This window comes from Notolepis coatsorum, assembly GCF_963971535.1.
Source record: "Notolepis coatsorum genome assembly, chromosome: 20".
Classification (NCBI taxonomy): Eukaryota; Metazoa; Chordata; class Actinopteri; order Aulopiformes; family Paralepididae; genus Notolepis; species Notolepis coatsorum.
In genome coordinates this window covers 58,992,097-59,010,290 of record NC_140184.1, presented here as the reverse complement: position 1 = coordinate 59,010,290, position 18,194 = coordinate 58,992,097, and the positions used below count along the sequence as shown (strand labels likewise).

General features: G+C 40.8%; 1 protein-coding gene across 1 annotated transcript in view; it reads right to left on the bottom strand.

Moving 5' to 3' along the window:
- Nucleotides 1-1,701: 1,701 nt before the first annotated feature.
- gpib (glucose-6-phosphate isomerase b) overlaps nucleotides 1,702-18,194 on the bottom strand; it is a 53,654-nt gene continuing 37,161 nt past the window's right edge. Inside the window, exons 6-18 of the mRNA XM_084337755.1 lie at nucleotides 18,002-18,148; nucleotides 15,794-15,865; nucleotides 14,795-14,839; nucleotides 14,639-14,692; nucleotides 14,024-14,084; nucleotides 10,958-11,001; nucleotides 10,284-10,436; nucleotides 9,061-9,190; nucleotides 8,182-8,258; nucleotides 7,475-7,603; nucleotides 2,881-2,956; nucleotides 2,568-2,634; nucleotides 1,702-2,086 (exon numbers count right to left, since the gene is read on the bottom strand). Coding sequence (XP_084193881.1) covers nucleotides 1,963-2,086; nucleotides 2,568-2,634; nucleotides 2,881-2,956; nucleotides 7,475-7,603; nucleotides 8,182-8,258; nucleotides 9,061-9,190; nucleotides 10,284-10,436; nucleotides 10,958-11,001; nucleotides 14,024-14,084; nucleotides 14,639-14,692; nucleotides 14,795-14,839; nucleotides 15,794-15,865; nucleotides 18,002-18,148 — 1,179 coding nt within the window. The 3' untranslated portion in view covers nucleotides 1,702-1,962. The remainder of the gene's footprint in view (nucleotides 2,087-2,567; nucleotides 2,635-2,880; nucleotides 2,957-7,474; nucleotides 7,604-8,181; nucleotides 8,259-9,060; nucleotides 9,191-10,283; nucleotides 10,437-10,957; nucleotides 11,002-14,023; nucleotides 14,085-14,638; nucleotides 14,693-14,794; nucleotides 14,840-15,793; nucleotides 15,866-18,001; nucleotides 18,149-18,194) is intronic.

Below are 18,194 nucleotides of genomic sequence, written 5' to 3'. Positions count from 1 at the left end.
GACCCCGTGGTCTTCGCCTTCGGTGGTGAAAGACTTGGGAAGGAGCTGATGGTGTGGCCACGACCCTGCTTATGTAGAAGAGCGGATGTGGGTGTGGCCAGGCGGATGGGTGTGTGCATGTGGAGAAAATTATTCAATATTAGACTGGGTAAAGGGATAGTTCCAATAGAGCAGAGCGCTCGCTATACTCATATAACTAGGGTTATAGAATAACCTTACGTTATGATGAATTGAAAATGGGGGACCCTGATGTAAACAAGACGAAAGTCTTTCTCTGGTCTGCATCCCCTTAACAATTGTGTGTATTGAGCTGTACTGTATTGTACCCATTCTGCAATCTGTTAATAAAATGTTCAATCAATCAATCAATCAACCAAAACCAGCAGCTGGCCTCTTCAACAAGGCCTGGATGCGGCCTGGATACCCCCCCCCCCCCCCCCCCCCCCCCATAGACACTACAAGTAAAATTAAACAAACTGTCTCCACAACTGTAACCTTTGCACGTTCCCTGATTAATGCCTTACATACTCCTGCTCAAACTGTACAGGTTTTTCACTCTAAATGTGCACTATGCAATTATGGACAGCAATGAAATAGTAACTTTCCAGGTAGATTTCTAGCTTCAAACAGTGTTCCAGGGACAGTTTGTTTATTCAGTTATGAACATATACCTTGGAGATTATTCACTTTTCTGACTCTCACAAAACTACATGGCACAAGAAAAAAAAATATATATATATATATATATATATATATATATATATTGACTGTAGTACTTGTTTGATCTACAGTATTTACAATTACTTTTACAATTCGAATTGATTACTTTCTTACTTCTCTATCTTTATTGTATGCAACAACCTACCAAAACAAATTCCTTGTATTGTGCAATTGTATTTGGCAATACACCTGATTCTGAATACAGGCAAACACAGTCTCTTGCCAGTATTAATGCTAATGATGAACATGCTGTGCATTTCTTTCTCTCAACGCTGAGGAATGTTAAGAGAACCGCTGCTCTCCCCAGGAGTAAGGGAAGACAGACAGGACCATGGTCATCATGGTAAAACCAGCTGTTGTCACCTAAATGGGCCCATTATTAACATTCAGAAAAGCTGTCACAACTCTAGGGATGTGTGTGTGGGGGGGGGGGGGGGGTTATAGAAAACATCAGGAACACACAATAGACAACCTGTACCTCACTGTTACTCATTTTACTCTGTATTTTATATTGTATATATGTATATTCATTGATTGACTTTACTTACTTTTTACTTACTTCTTAATAACCTTTTTTTTTTTTACTTACTTACTTACTTTCTTTTTACTGTATGAAGCACACTCTCAGGGGCTCATACAGAAACAAGCATTTCATCATAAAGTATTCTGTATTCTGTTGTGACTAATAATAAACAAACTTGAACATGAAACTTGTCACGCTCAAATAATAGCGTGAAACAATTAATACCATTAATAATAGCATTCCTCATTCAACAAACTTGATTATGATCTGATCTGCTGGAATCTGAACTTTATGTTCTGAACATCTACTGGAATCTGGATCAATTAAAATGGGCCACAACTTTTTAGCAAAGACACATGCTCAGCAAATCTCCCCTGAACAGAGATTGTTTTAAAATAATAATAAAAAAAATAAAGAAAGTATGTTTCTGTAAAGAAGTTTATTTCAAAATCCGCAGTAAGGAGAAAATGAGATCATATGCATCCTCCATTCCATGATGACCTACTACATTCCTAACAAAACATAGAAAAGATGGTACCATAGACAGTCGAAATACAACAACAAATACAAACATATAAGTGCTTCTGCTCCTCTGTGTGGGGGTGAGTCTCTCGCGCTGACCACATTGTCACAGAGGCATCGTGGACCATCCCACAAGCAGATGAGCAGTTGGATAGGGCTGATGGGGACGTGGTGGGGCTGTGGGGGGTTGTGGGGGCCTAGGCAAAGTTCACCTTGAGGAAGTTGATGAGTCCGTTGGTAGAGGAGTCATGTGTTCGCGTCTCTGTATTGTCATGGAGCTCAGGCTCAATCTTCTTCGCCAGCTGCTTGCCCAGCTCAACTCTGACATAGAGGGACAGAGACACAGAAGAACAGGAAGGAACAAATAAGTGATGAGTAAATCATGCAACACAAAAACGTATCGAAAACAGAAATGCCATTTAGAGAAATCATAGGATTGTCATAGAGAAATAAGCAACATGATCCACTGATATGAATGTGGCAAACGAAATGCAAAGATAATCAAATTATAATTCAAATAGGAAATGAATGGATATAAGTGAATATTTATACAATATAACATACATGTGTGTATTGAGCTGTACTGTATTGTACCCATTCTGCAATCTGTTAATAAAGTTTTCAATCAATCAATCAATCAATCAATCAATCAATCAATCAATACCTCTTAATTTGCATCACTTTTTGCTAGCTGAATCAATTCGGACCAATTTGTATCGTGCATCAAATCAAAGCCAAACTAATTAAATGGAATCCTGGTTGTGTTGGTTCTTTGCAGCTCCGGTCTCAGTGTCTCACTCACCCCCACTGGTCAAAACTGTTGATGTCCCACATCACCCCCTGGACAAAGATCTTGTGTTCATACATGGCTGTAAAACAATCAGGGGGGAGAAGGCAGAACTGTTATTGGGATTCTCACCAGAAATATGTATTTTAAATATATAAATATAACAATTTAATTATAATTTATAATTAAATAATTATATTTTATATTATACTATATCTATATGACTCTCTCTATATAAGTATAATACATAAATATATATATTATTATAATTATAATTGTATTAAAAATGCAGTGTTGTTGGTCATGTAGTGACTTTTTTTGCTCTCACCAATTAGTGCTCCCAGTGTGTAAGGAGTCACTTTCTTGAAGATGATTGAGTTGGTTGGCTTGTTTCCTTGGAATACCTGGATTGAATTAAAAAAGAAAACATTTATTTCAAGTAATTTGGTTATAATCATCAGTGTAGACATTTGGGATGTAGTTTATCTCTATGCTTCTTCAACACATGTTTTGCTCACTAATTGTCGTGTGGCTTTGCTACAGTAGGCAACATCAGCGGACATTGTTTATACCTTCTCTATGGATGTTATTGTCACAGGTTGACAGGACCTTGCTCCCTTATGTGGATATTTATATACTGTGTTTATTTGTGTAAAGAATACTGTGGGTCACAGAGTTTGCGTTAGCTGGCCTGTTAGCAACATTAGCTTTTGTGGTTTGCAGTGCTTTGGTATAATATAATCAAGTTGGCCCCGGTGTTGCCATTATTAATTACGTGTGACAAGCCCTGCCCATGTGTAGCCATACGCCTGCATTTGTAGTGTGTGAGGTAGCCTCTGCGATGTTGGTGCTAGTAGATAGCAGGAGAGCTTCTGGTCCCGGCCCTATCCTTTTCACCATTTACATGCAATTTACAATGCAAATTATCTGCCACCATGGTCTGAGCTTTCACTCCTATGTGTTGTGAGTACTGCTTCTGAACAAGTGCCTCAGCCTGATAGCTCCCCCCGGAGGTCGCGTGGCGCTGTCACTCAGTCCCGGCCGACACGCACGCTTCCCTAGATGCGCTCGTTCCACACCGGCTGCTAATCTACAATCAGAGGCTCCTGTCTCCTTCCCTGTAACGGAGGGGAGTATAAACGCTTGACCAGCTCTGAGGACAATGCGAGTTCGTTCTGCCACTATTTTGTCTATACTTTCGTTATTGCTTTGGTAATTGTTTGCTGGTTAACTAACCCTCGCCTCTCTCTCTTTTTTTCGTCTAGTGTGGGGACGCCGTTCCCGAACCGCCACGCTCGTTGTTTTTTTCCACTCGCCACCCCCCCTCGCCTGTCCCTCCTGTGTTAAACCCCCGGAACTCCCGACTATTCCCGGGAGTTGTTTAGGCCACCTTGACCCATTACATATACATTGTTAAGACACACACACATAGTCACCTGCTTCCCGACACATTTATTAAATACACACTTCATATCCCAGGCTACCGACCTGCCCACACTACACCACCACAGTCGTTTATTTTTTCTTGTTGTTCTGTTTGCCTTGAACCTTGTATAAATACATGCCGTTTGGCGTTTTTTTTCCTCTTGAACCTGTTGTGTTGCCTTAATACGGGTCCCGTTCCTCTGTTCCCATAACACTATGCAGACGACACACCGCTGTATATCACTGCAAAATCATCTGCTCAGCCCCCCCAACGTTACAGCATGTGGCTGTTGTATGTTGTTGTCAGTCCCTCACCAACCTTGCCTACATGAAATACAACTGGATGTTATCAAATCTCAAGCTCAACAACAACAAGACAGAGCTCATGGTTGTGGCTCCACTGTTCTGGAAGGCTGGAGATCTGCTTCTGAACGGCTGCTCTACACTCTCCTTCCCCTGAAGTCTGCAGCCTGGGTGTATCTCTGGACTCTACACTCTCCTTCCCCTGAAGTCTGCAGCCTGGGTGTATCTCTGGACTCTACACTCTCCTTCCCCTGAAGTCTGCAGCCTGGGTGTATCTCTGGACTCTACTCTCCTTCCCCTGAAGTCTGCAGCCTGGGTGTATCTCTGGACTCTACACTCTCCTTCCCCTGAAGTCTGCAGCCTGGGTGTATCTCTGGACTCTACACTCTCCTTCCCCTGAAGTCTGCAGCCTGGGTGTATCTCTGGACTCTACACTCTCCTTCCCCTGAAGTCTGCAGCCTGGGTGTATCTCTGGACTCTACACTCTCCTTCCCCTGAAGTCTGCAGCCTGGGTGTATCTCTGGACTCTACACTCTCCTTCCCCTGAAGTCTGCAGCCTGGGTGTATCTCTGGACTCTACACTCTCCTTCCCCTGAAGTCTGCAGCCTGGGTGTATCTCTGGACTCTACACTCTCCTTCCCCTGAAGTCTGCAGCCTGGGTGTATCTCTGGACTCTACACTCTCCTTCCCCTGAAGTCTGCAGCCTGGGTGTATCTCTGGACTCTACACTCTCCTTCCCCTGAAGTCTGCAGCCTGGGTGTATCTCTGGACTCTCACTCTTCAGTCTCATCAAGTCTGAAACAACAATCGCACCTCAAAAACATCTCCAGACTCCGGCCTTCACTCACTGACTCTGTGGCCATCAGGCCATCATCACCTCCCGCCTTGACTACTGTAATGGAGTCCTGTCTGGTGTACCCAGCAACGCCCTGGACAGGCTCCAGTATGTGCATAACTCAGCTGCCAGGGTTCTCACCTGCACCAAGCCCTGTCAGCACATCACCCCCACCCTCATCCACCTCCACTGGCTCCTGGTCAAGTCCTGTATCTCATACAAGATCCTCATCCTTACATACAAATCCCTCCATGCCCTTGCCCCCTAGTACCTATCTGACCTCCTTCACTCTTACACTCCCTCCCGGAAGCTGCAATCGTCAGACATGGATCTGCTCTTCATCCTCTACACCCGCCTATGAACATTTGGGGACAGAGCGTTTAGCGTGGTGGCCCCCACGGGCCCCACCCTCTGCAACTCTCTCCTACTCTCCACATCATTGGACTCTTATAAGACAGCCTTAAAAACTCTGTTGTTCACAAAGGCCTATGGCCTTTGGTGTCTCCCTGTCCATCATTGTTACTATTGTTTTCCTGATTATGTTTTACTTGTCTTTATGTTGCTTCGTAAAGAGTCCTTGTGTTTCATGAAAGGCACTATATGGAGGCAGCTGTCATGTGACATGGAAGATCTCCCCACACCAACGTTTTCCCATTTCTATACTATATGATAAAACAATTGTACAATAAAGATGTCTTTGTTCATTCTTCAATCCGCTGTGTCTGTGTTGCTCTGTTGGGAACCTCCTCTCTGCTTACCTGTTATGCATATCTATGATTTCCCTTGTATCGATTATTATTATTATTATTATTATTATTATTATTATTATTATTATTATTATTATTATTATTATTATTATTATTATTATTATTATTATTATTATTATTATTATTATTATTATTCTCTCACTATATTTCTAAAACGTGAAGCATTTCCAAACAGCAGCTATCCGCTCTGTGTGTGTGCAGAAGGATAAAGTACAAGCCAGGTATGATCAAAACCAGTTACGGTGGCTCTGCTCTTGTCATATTTAACAAGCTAACAGTGACAAGCCCTGCAAACTATTTTCAAGATGAGAGGGTAAAGGAGAGCTGAGTAGCAGTCAGCACTGTGTGTGTGTGTGCGTGTGCGTGTGCGTGTGCGCAGGGTGCGATCCACGAGGGGAGCTCGGTCCGCTATAGCTCCCCTAGATCAGACATCAGCTCCCCTGCAAACTTGATTTGCGATTTTTTTGGGGGGTCTCTAAATTACTGAAAATAAATGCTACTTTTGCCATGCATTTCTCATTTTTCTGTAATTTTCTGTATCATCATCGTGTATAATAATAAACGTATGCTATTTTGGATGTATGATTAATGATTTGCGCACTAATTCACACGTAATATGGCAACATGCATGCTATTCTTGCAATTACCATTCGGAGCGTGGCGGCGCTGCAGCCTGCACGGCACACATCAAACTTGACCCACTTTGTATGTAACCTGTGCTGTGGCTGTTACTTGTTGACACAGACAGTGATCGTTTTGACAGCCAGTAAAATGTCTAAACGAAAACAAGTAAGCCTAACCAATTTTGGTTTCACGAAGACAGTGAAGCTGACAGAGCAGCAGGAGGCGGGAATCGGATCATCTACAGGCGCAATTACACCTGCGGCTGGTGCTGCTCCGGTGGCCGTGGGGACTATTATTAGTATTACAACGATCGGAATTTTTTTATCATGGAATGTGCTGTGGAAGCCCAGCCCAGACCGTCCAGACGGCCGGACGGTAAGTGAGTTGTCTACTCTAACTCTACTCTACCTACTACAGGCTACAGACTAGTAACGTCTGCGATTACACAGTCCGACTCCTGAGCACTCCTCGCTGAGAGGCGCGCCGCATTAAACCACAGATCCTATGGTTGGTCAATAGTTGATCAACCAATGATGTCACTTGTAAACAGTGAAGTGGAATTGGCCACAATGTTTAGTCAGGGGATGTTGTTCCATTGTGGGCCTGTGAAGCCCATGTGATTTTAAGCTAAACAAAATAATTTGACTAGACTTGACACTAGGGGGCAGCACTCCCTTATGAGACAGATGGCAGAGTGGCCTAGTCACGTGGTTGGCCCTTAACCAGAAGGTCACACCTTAAGTTCAACCCCTTGAAACAGCTAATTTTGTTGAATTGCCATTGAAGGAGAGATACTGAACCCCTACATGCTCCTGTGGTTGGTGCAAATGGCTGACCCTTCTTGTGAAATTCCTCCATGTATCCATGCATGTATGCATGTATGTCATGTGTCAGAGTGATATGCAAAGAAATACATTCTTAATGACATTATGTGTAACATGGTGACTGAGAAAGGAACAGCTGCTCACTTTGTGTGGCAGAATCTCCTCCAGAGCTTCTCCTTTCAGGCCAGTGGCTTCCAGCTCCCTCCTGGCCTCCTCTGTTGTCTTGCCTCTCATCAGAGCTTCTGTCTGGGCCAGGAAGTTGGCTATCAGGATCTATAAGTACAAAGGACACACAGGGCCTCAGATGATTGTCTTTGCCATAGCGCAGTGGTTTTCATCATGAGGTCCGGAGACCCCCACAGGTCTGTCTCCTTCTCCACTGGTATCTCAGCTATAGAATCCTTAATTTAATCCTTAACTTAATCATATCTAACTATAGTAACAACACAAATCTTATCATATCTTATCAAGGTCCATGACCTAAGGTGTAATAACTTGGGTTTCCTTGACCCAAAAACAGTGGAGAACCTCTGCCATGGGGGTACATTACATGTTCTTAGTATGTCTAGCACTTGCATAGGCCTCAGAAAGGCCTCTTGGAGTGTATGGCAAGAAGAATCAGGCTCAGCACACTTCAAGTAGCTCTTATATTTTAAACTATCCAAATAGATGTTTTAAGGCAGTCAGCTCGCTCTCCATCATTTTACAGCCATGGGTCATCAGATAATATACTGTATATATATAGTGAACCCAGACAGTGGGCAGATGAGGAGGAAGTGAAGGAAATTAAGGGAGAGGAGAGCATGAGCACATGAACATCGTGGTTTTTCTACAGTATCCTGCAGCGCTACCTTGTGGTGCAGACTGTCTCTGATGGGGTGCTGTGACTGGGCTGGGATCAGGAAGTCAGCAGGGACCATGCGGGTACCTGTTGCGGAGAACATTAACGCTACATTAAAGTCACACATTCAAAACACTCCACGTTCAACTACAGAGGGACAAATTAAAGTGTTCGCGCAATGTCTCCTCGACGACTGTATGAGATACATTTCCTGAAAGGACCTAAATAAATCAGTCCGTGGTGATTAGTTATTCAGTCAGGTAATTAATTGATCATTAGTTATTCAGTCATTTCGTTAGTTAATCATCAATGAGACAGTCAGTCAGTCAAATGCCTCCTTGATGATTGTACTATACAGTTTCTAAAGATATGTCATTGATGATTAGTTATTCAGTCAGGTAATTAATTGATAATTAGTTATTCAGTCATTTCGTTAGTTAATCATCAATGAGACAGTCAGTCAGTCAAATGCCTCCTTGATGATTGTACTATACAGTTTCTAAAGATATGTCATTGATGATTAGTTATTCAGTCAGGTAATTAATTGATCATTAGTTATTCAGTCATTTTGTTAGTTAATCATCAATGAGACAGTCAGTCAGTCAAATGCCTCCTTGATGATTGTACTATACAGTTTCTAAAGATATGTCATTGATGATTAGTTATTCAGTCAGGTAATTAATTGATAATTAGTTATTCAGTCATTTCGTTAGTTAATCATCAATGAGACAGTCAGTCAGTCAAATGCCTCCTTGATGATTGTACTATACAGTTTCTAAAGATATGTCATTGGTGATTAGTTATTCAGTCAGGTAATTAATTGATGATTATTTATTTAGCCAGGTAATTTGTTCGTTTGATTTTATTTAGCTAAATATCCAGACATTACCTTGGTGAATGAGCTGGTAGAAGGCATGTTGTCCGTTGGTTCCAGGCTCTCCCCAGACGATTGGTCCAGTGTGGTAGTTAACACGTATACCTTGCTTAGTGACGTACTTTCCATTGGACTCCATGTCACCCTACAGAAAGGACACAGAAAGTGATATGTTATCAAACTAGCAACTGGATCAATGCAAGTAGAGGATATGGCTCGATATTACAAGATCATTTTAAGGTCTAGTTTTAGGTTTAGAATATACATTTTATTTTCATGTAGTTCAAATTCTTTCTTATTGGGGGGATGCATTTGTTCAAATTAAGAGGCAGTTGCTTTCTAATTCTAAGGAGGGGTTGGCTAGTAATATTCAAACCTCAAAACTCAAACCTTTAAACCTGAACTAATGTGCTCAGTTGAAGTCTGGTACTTTGGCAATAGAAACAGGCAGATTCAACGCTATTCCTGAGGATTAGATTACTAATAGGGCCATTAATTGAGGACAAGTTATGTATGTTCAAATACACGTTTTGCTTTACTGCCAAGGATTTGAGAATCTGTTCAACAAGCGTATCTCCGTTGATTTGATTTCTCTTGATGATGGACAAAGACTTTGTCTATTTTTATTTCAGGAAGACATACTGTACATGGGATATATCAATATATATGTAGAGCATGGAATAAGAGGAAAGAGTTGGTTGGATTGTCCTAAATCATTCATATTTATGATTTAATATTTTGTAAGGGGTGTAATGTGTATATACTGTGTGTATGTTTACAGATATATGGTGCATATTTATTTGATTTATGTTTGTACATATAGTGTCTTGTAAGTCCATATGGGCTGGGCACCAAGAAACCAATAAATCAATAAACCAATCAATCAATCAATAATTTCCCTCCAATGTAAGTGTGACACTGACTATGACATCATACCGCAGCCCATTATATTTCCCAATGATGACCAGTCTCCTTGTATGGACGTAGTATTTGTGTTCGTGAGTGAAGCCCATCTTCCAGACTCTTGTCAAACCTTTCTCTTAATTTATTATTCATGTTTGGAAAATATTTTAAACTGTCCATATTGCACTCTTCGTGTCATGCATTACTTTCTTTCACATGAATTCCATATATTGCCATGCCCTAGTCTAAGGGTGGATTTACTTGACTCAAAATGCTTGACTGTGTTGATTGTATTGTCACTGAGGCAGGTGTGGTGTGCGGCAGTAGGTTCAGACCTGCTGGAAGTACGCAGGGAAGCGATGCATGTACTGGTCGTAAGGCAGCATGGCGTGTGTCTCGGTATGGAAGAAGTTGATGTACCAGATGCCCAGCAGAGCCAGCAGGACAGGAGCGTTCTTCTCCAGAGGAGCCGTGCGGAAGTGGTTGTCCTATGGCGGAGAGTGGAGGTTAATTTACACTTTATTCTATATCTGTCCCCATATGTTACAATGTTTGACTTGAAACGTTAAGGGACGGTTCAATGATATAGTGCATGTAATTCTGTGGTACCTAAATCAAATCAAATCAAATCAAATTGATTTGTAAGGCCAGACAACACACGTTAATGTCCCCATGGGCCGGACACGTGGTCTTTAAACAAGTCAAGAAGAAACATCACAATAAATCAAGAACAAAACAAAAACACCATAAAGTCCAAAAAATTTTAAATAAATGCAACATTCCCAGACATACCCCACGTGAAGGTAAGGAAAAACTCACTAAAACCTAGCAATAGGAAAAAATGCACCACAGGCAATGTGGAGGAGAGAAACCTTAGAAGGGCCATTCAAGGGGGAATCTCCCTTCTTAGTGATAGTAGTGTTGCAATAAAACTCATATATGCACTCATATGTGTAATGAAACACAGATAAGTGCATGGAATAGCAACTGAACATTTTGAAAAACCTACCATCCAGTGAGCACCAGAAAGCAGCTTCTCAAAGTTATCAAAGCCTGAGGAGGAGAGAGATGAGACCACAGGAAGGTACGTTTAGACATTTGATTGATTTAGCCACAGAAAGCAAATATGAGTCATGCTAATTGTTCTCAAACTGCAGAAGGTGTTTTTTTGTTGTTGATTTATGAATGCATGAATGAATGAATGAATGAATGAATGGATGGATGGATGGATGGATGAATGAATGAATGAATGAATGAATGAATGAATGAATGAATGAATGAATGAATGAATGAATGAATGAATGAATGAATGAATGAATGAATGAATGAAAAAGAACATGTATTCTCCATATTCCTCCAAACAAATCACAGTATCTAGCTCCGTCAAACAGAACAATCATAATAAAAATTATAAAAAAAATTATAAACAAAAAGTCAAGAGCAATGTATTTAGTTAGTTGACATGTTCAAAAAATGAGTAGAGGGAAGCTAAGCTTAATGATCCCTACCCCCTTACATTTACATTGTTCTTCCATTAATTTGACTACATATAACATAATATAGTATAATACATTATAGAATATACTTTTACTTATAGTGCAAAAAGAAAAAACTTGATTCGCTTGACAGCAGTAAATACAATACAACACTACATATACACAATATAATAACTTTGTTTATCCGCATTACTCATTTCTGTATTTCTCGAATGTGTATTTTTTATGCTGCTTTTTAAATTGTGCCATATGTTTACTCAGTTTGATGTATTCAGGTAAATTATTACACAACTTCACTCCACAAACAGATATGCACATGCTTTTCAGTGTAGTGTGTACCATTGGTTGTTTAAGATTCCCTCTCCCTCTTAAATTATATTCTCCTTCCCTGTCTCTGAACCATCTTTGAATGTTGCCTGGGATTAGTTTATATCTGGCTTTGTATACAATGAGGGCAGTTTTGAAATCAACTAGGTCCATACATTTCAATGTTTGTGGCTTTATACATAAGTTATTGGTGTGTTCATAATATCCTACATTGTTGACTATTCTTATTGCTTTTTTTTGCATGGTGCATATTGGCTGTAGAGTGCTTTTGTAGGTATTACCCCACACCTCCGCACAGTAGTTAAATAAAACTCTTGACTTGAGTAGTTCATATATGGAAGGAAGAGCGTACAGCACAGTGTATACAGTGTTTTTTTTTGTTTAGAATGTGTCTTATCTTATGTTTATGTCTTTATTGAAGCAATAAAACAAGGATTGTGCAATACAATACAAAGAATATTGATCAAAAGGATAAAAACACAATAAAGCCCTAGAGCTTTGATTGATTGATTGATTGAAAAGTTTATTAACAGATTGCAGAATGGGTACAGTACAGTACATCTCAATACATACAATTGTTAAGGGGATGCAGACCAGAGAAAGACTTTCGTCTTGTTTCCACCAGGGTCCCCCATTTTCAATTCATCATAACATATATGACATACATGACATACAGATAGACAGTACTGCTACATCTATACATTTATGACATATCAGATTTGCAAATACAGTACTGTTTGTGATACAAAAGTGTCCAGAAAAGGAGTGTATATACATTTGGCGTAGAAACTGTACATTGGAGGAGGTTGGTGGGGTGGGGTTGGGTGGGTTGGGTGAGGGCTGTACATTGTAGGTGGGGGGGGGGGGGCGGTTGGGTAGGGGACACACACATTTTACACTGTACATTGGAATGTTGACAAAGCCTTACTTGGTCATTTACTGTACAACTAGGTTAGGACATTTGTAGGGGCCAGTTTCGAATTGCAGTCTCACGTAGGTGTTTTTTGAGAGTGTTTTTGAAGGTGGGTAGTGATTCACATTCCTTTACAGCTTTAGGCAGGGCGTTCCACATTGATGTGGCATAATTGCGAAACGTGTTTAGTCCCTTGTTTGAGCCGAATCTGGGTTTTACATGATTTGTGGAGCTCCCTCTGGTGTTGTGATCGTGGTATTCACTGACCTTTGGGAAGTATTTTGACATGTACATGGGTACCTTGGTCGCGTAGTGTATCTTGTAGACCAGGCCCATTGCAAGTTGCTGTACTCTGTCGTCTACTCTAAGCCATCCTAGGTTGTCAAAGTGGGCAGGGGTGAGGTGGGTTCTAGGAGTCAGGTCAAGTAGTAGTCTGACTAGCTTGTTTTGAGATGTTTGTAATTTGTTTTTTAGTGCCTTTGAGGTGCTTTGGTACCATGAGGTGCAAGCATAGTCGTAGTACCCTTGAATGAGTGCTCCTGCTAGAGTCTTCAGGGTATTCTTGTTTACCAGAGAGGAGATCCGGTACAAGAATCGCGTTCGTTGGTTGACTTTTTTTATTACATTGGATGCCATTTTGTCACAGGAAAGATTAGCCTCTAGGATGGAACCCAGGTAGGTAATTTCATCTTTCCTTGTGATAATATTGTCACCCACTGTAACCGAGAAGCCGTCGGTCTTGCTGAGTTTGTTATTTGAACCGAAGAGAATGGACTCTGTTTTGCCCATGTGTAATGATAGTTTGTTGTCGGCGAGCCATATGCAGATTTTGCCTAGTTCCGAGCTGAGGGCTTTTTCAACCTGTAACTTGTTCTTGTCAGAGACCAGCAGGGCTGAGTCGTCCGCAAACAGGAACAAGTTGCAGTCACAAGCTGACGACATGTCATTTGCATAAATTAGGAATAGTAGCAGTCCTAGTATGCTTCCTTGTGGAACACCACAGCTCACTGTGAGGGGGGGGGATAGGGTACCGTTTACTTCCACCATCTGTTCCCTCCCCTCCAGGTAGGATTGTATCCAGCTCACTGATAAACTATCAAAACCAATTGCTTTTAGCTTGTCAATCAGAATGGTGTGATTGACAGTGTCGAAGGCCTTTTGTAGGTCCAGCATGACCATGCCGCAGTATTTGCCCGCGTCCACCTCTTGTTTGATGTGGTCGTTCAAGTAGAGAAGGCATGTGTCAGTGGAGTGGGATGTTCTGAAGCCAGATTGGAATTCGTAGATTAGTCTTGTCTCCATTGTGGTCCTTGTTGCAGTGTATATACAGGCTACATACCAATGTGCAGGGCGATGGCCATTCCAATTGCAGACCACAGGGAGAAGCGGCCACCAACCCACTGTAAAAGATAAAGCACCAGTCTAAAATGTTGAACTTAAAAGTGCATCTGGTGAAATATGAACTTTTGACCTGTGATAAAATTCCTTACTTTGTGACCTTTTCAAAGTATCAACAGATTATCCTCACACTTGGTGTTAGGCGATGCATAGGCAAAAAAATAGCAACACAAAGGCCTTTGATCTTTCAACCACCTGAACTGAAAATGTAACACGTTAGCATGTAACATGTAACATGTACAAAACGACATGTTCAACTTCTCTGTGTGACATAAAGGGCATATTAGAGTTGCGGCCCATTAAATACCAACAATGTAACTAAATATGTCTCCCTGACCTTTGACGCAACCCAGCCTTTACAGTAACCTCTGCAAGGGAGAAGGTCACTACCAATAATAACAACATCCTCTTCAGGACCGAACTGTTAGGGAGAGGCTTCTGATTACTTAGCAGCTGCTGGCATGACTACATGCCTACTTCACAGGTCAAAAGTCTATTTATAGCGAAGTCCCATTCATCACCAGCAGGACCCCACTGCACACAAAAGAGCACTCACGTCCCAGAACTCAAACATGTTCTCTGGGTCGATGCCGAAGTCCTTCACTTTGGGCTGAGGGAGATAGGGAGGAACACAGGGCAGTTACAATTGGATTTTTCAAAAAGGTGATTGATACGATTCTTATAGCATGGCGCCATGGTAAGGGCAACTTACACCGTTTGTGGAGAGTGCAACGAAGTGCTTAGCAACAGCAGATGCCTGTGGAGACATAGAAGGGACATGTTAAGAATATCATGTGACATGTTTGCACTCATCCCCTTTTCTCATTCATCCAAGCCAAGTTTCTATCTGCTCACACTCATTGAAAAGCACAAGGGCTGGAGAGAAATAACTAATTCTAATAAATACACTGAATATCCACTACATTCGTTAAGGGGTATAACTAGTTATTAAAAATGTGATATGAATAGAATAGAATAGAATAGAAATACTTTATTCATCCTGAGGGAAATGTGGCACTACAAATCGCTCACAGTAAACAGTAAACATTTAGGGAGACAAAACAAGTCACGAATGAAGAATAAAATAAGCTTAAGAATAAAAATGCCCAGATCCGGGATATACATTTCCTATGTTATGTTTATACATTCTAATATAAAATATACAGTAAAGTATACAGAAGTCTACAGTAAGTGTACAGTAAGTGTAATATTGAATCCTGTAAAATATACAGTAAAATATACAGAAGTCTACAGTAAGTGTACAGTAACAGTGTTGAATATGGTAGGAGGATGGTAACGCCACAGATCCTAATTCACGCTGCGCATAAACACAATGCACCTGCTGCTTATGTATATAACTCAAGGACAATATAAGAGAAGGAAGGGTCATGGCGTCACTGTATAGCGTGTGAAGAACGAAGCGCGTGAAGTGTGGAAACCTTCAGTTTGGCCAACATTGAGTTGAATGGGATCAGCCATCTCCTCGTCATTTAAACGGGTTATTATTACCTCATCCTCGGATGTCAGAATCATCTGTAATTTGTTGCATTGTTAACTTAGCTAACGTTTGATATTTTTCCTCAGATAGCTGGTCCATTTTTACATAATTAATATAGGCTTCAATAGAACTGGCACCAAGCAGAGCAAAGAATTCTGGTTTTCTGACGTGATGACCCTTCCTATAGTGTCCTTGATATAACTGGGTACTTACATCTTTAGCGTACTGCAGGAACCATTCCTTGGCAGACTCAGCATTGGTGATCGTCTCTTGGGTGGTGAATGTCTGTAAAAAAAGACATTGAGTTAGATAATTAAGTAGCATTATCAATACTACCCGTGTTTTGGGCTACAGTTTGTATGTAAAACAGCACTTCCTTGAGATCCGACTGCCCCCTCCATATCCGTGCCAACGCTGGAAGACTGATATGAGATATACCCATAGACATACAGTACAAATCTTACAATATTTTTTGTATGATCTACCAGTAGAACAATATATGGTAGTGAATCCACATATATGATTCTTACAAGATCTTTTAAGAAATCTGCATTGTATGGCTGGGCAGCCAGTAATCTAACATAATAGTATTTTTTCTAATGATGAAATGGGGACAGCAATGAGATCTGAAGGCAGAAACTAGATGTTGCTTTAAAAACTTTCTGAAGACAGAACTATATTTCTTATTTCTCATATTTCGTATGGGTTGTCAGATTATGTTATGCATAACATGGACTTGTATGTCTTGGGAGAGTATGACGCATTTTGCAGCAGCGCAACCATTTAGCTTCATGTAGGAGTATGTATGCATACATGGCAGATTCTCAAAATGTCCTGTATAAGCTCAGGGCCTTGGGTTTCAGCAGCACCTCCCTGGAATGGGTGAGACCCTACCTGAGGGGTAGAGAACAGGTTGCCAACATGAACGGTACCTTGTCCTCTCTCTTTACATTGTGGGGTGCCTCAAGGAAGCATATTAGGCCCCCTCTTCTTTTTAATATATGTTAATGACGTGAAATCAGCATGTAACTGTAACCTGTTTCTCTTTGCAGACGACTCAGCTCTCCTGGTTCCCCACAAAGAAAAAGCACAAGTAGAGCAGATGCTCAGCAGTGAACTCCACAATGTCAGTACATGGCTAGCAGACAACACCTTGGAGTCCATACTGTACTCAAATGCCAAACAAAAAAATCCCCTGGTTTTAATATCACAGTTGGCAACACCTCTGTTGTAAACAAAGAGGAAGTAACAGTCTGGGGTGTATACTTAACAAATTATCCGGGGAGAGTATGGCTTTAAAAACTATTTCTAAAATAAATCCAAATGTAAAGTTTCTGGCCAGACTTTCCTATATTTTTTTAAACATAAATGCACTACTGATACTGGCAGGCGCTCTTATCCAATGCCATTTTGATTATGCTTGTGTACCTGTATTATCAAGGCCCTGAAAAACAAACTCCAGACATCCCAAAATAAACTGGTTAGACTATTACTTTCACTCCATCCCAGGACTCACATTCTCCCTGTCCACTTCGCCAGCCTCAAATGGCTCAAAGTGGAGGAAAGAGTGAAACTAATTAAGCTGTGTTTATTCCATTCCATACGATTATGCACAGCGCTGTCCCTAAATATCTTCAAACTTACTTTGTCAAGGTCAGTGATATGCATAATTACTCCACCAGAGGGAGCTTGTTTTTATACTTGGCTGGTTTATGGATGAAAATACCTCAGGGTAATACAGTTCTTATGGTTTTACTTAAAACGTTTTAGTTATTTGAGGATTGTTTCTTTTATTGTATTATCTTTTAGGATTATTTTTTTGAATACTGAAACCAATCCTTTAGATTTGTATTTTGTATGCTTGTATACATGTTTGTTATCTGTCTGAGACCAAGGACCACAATGTAAACAAGTCCTCTGACTTTATTGTGTTTTCATCCTTGATGTTGTTTGTCTGAGATGCATATATTTTTTGTATCATGTACTCTTCAATTACAAACGTCAAATAAATAAATAAATCAATAAAGAAAATGCACGCACATCCAAGCCGAGGAGGGCAGGTGCTGAACCCAAAGAGCAGAAAAATAATACTGAAAATAAACAACAGTTGCAAACAGCTCGTAACACTGCAGGGCTCGACTTATTTATTGCGTCAACTAGTAGTAACGTTTCAAGCAACACCTGATAAATTGGAGACCTCTACAGTGTTGCTATAGCTGTTTATTTATCTGTTCATTTTCAGAACGTGGAAACTTCAGCCACAATGCCACACTAAACAAAATGTTGCCAAGTCTAAATATATATATATTTTTTTAAATCATAATCTACAAAATGTGTGAACGCTTGACTGGTGGTCAAGTTTTTTAAGATTTGAGATCCCAAAAGCTGTTATTATACTGCTGTAATATGCAAACCAGACACCTTAGAGGCAACAATGAACAGGGTGGTCTCAGCGTTGAGGTGAGCGAGGGTCTTGGTGATGTGTGTTCCGTCAATGTTGGACACGAACCACACACGGGGTCCGCCCTTTGAGTAGGCCTTAAGCGATTCAGTCACCATCAATGGGCCCTAAATACACAACAAAACAGTTAAGTCAAAGTCAAAGTCAGCTTTA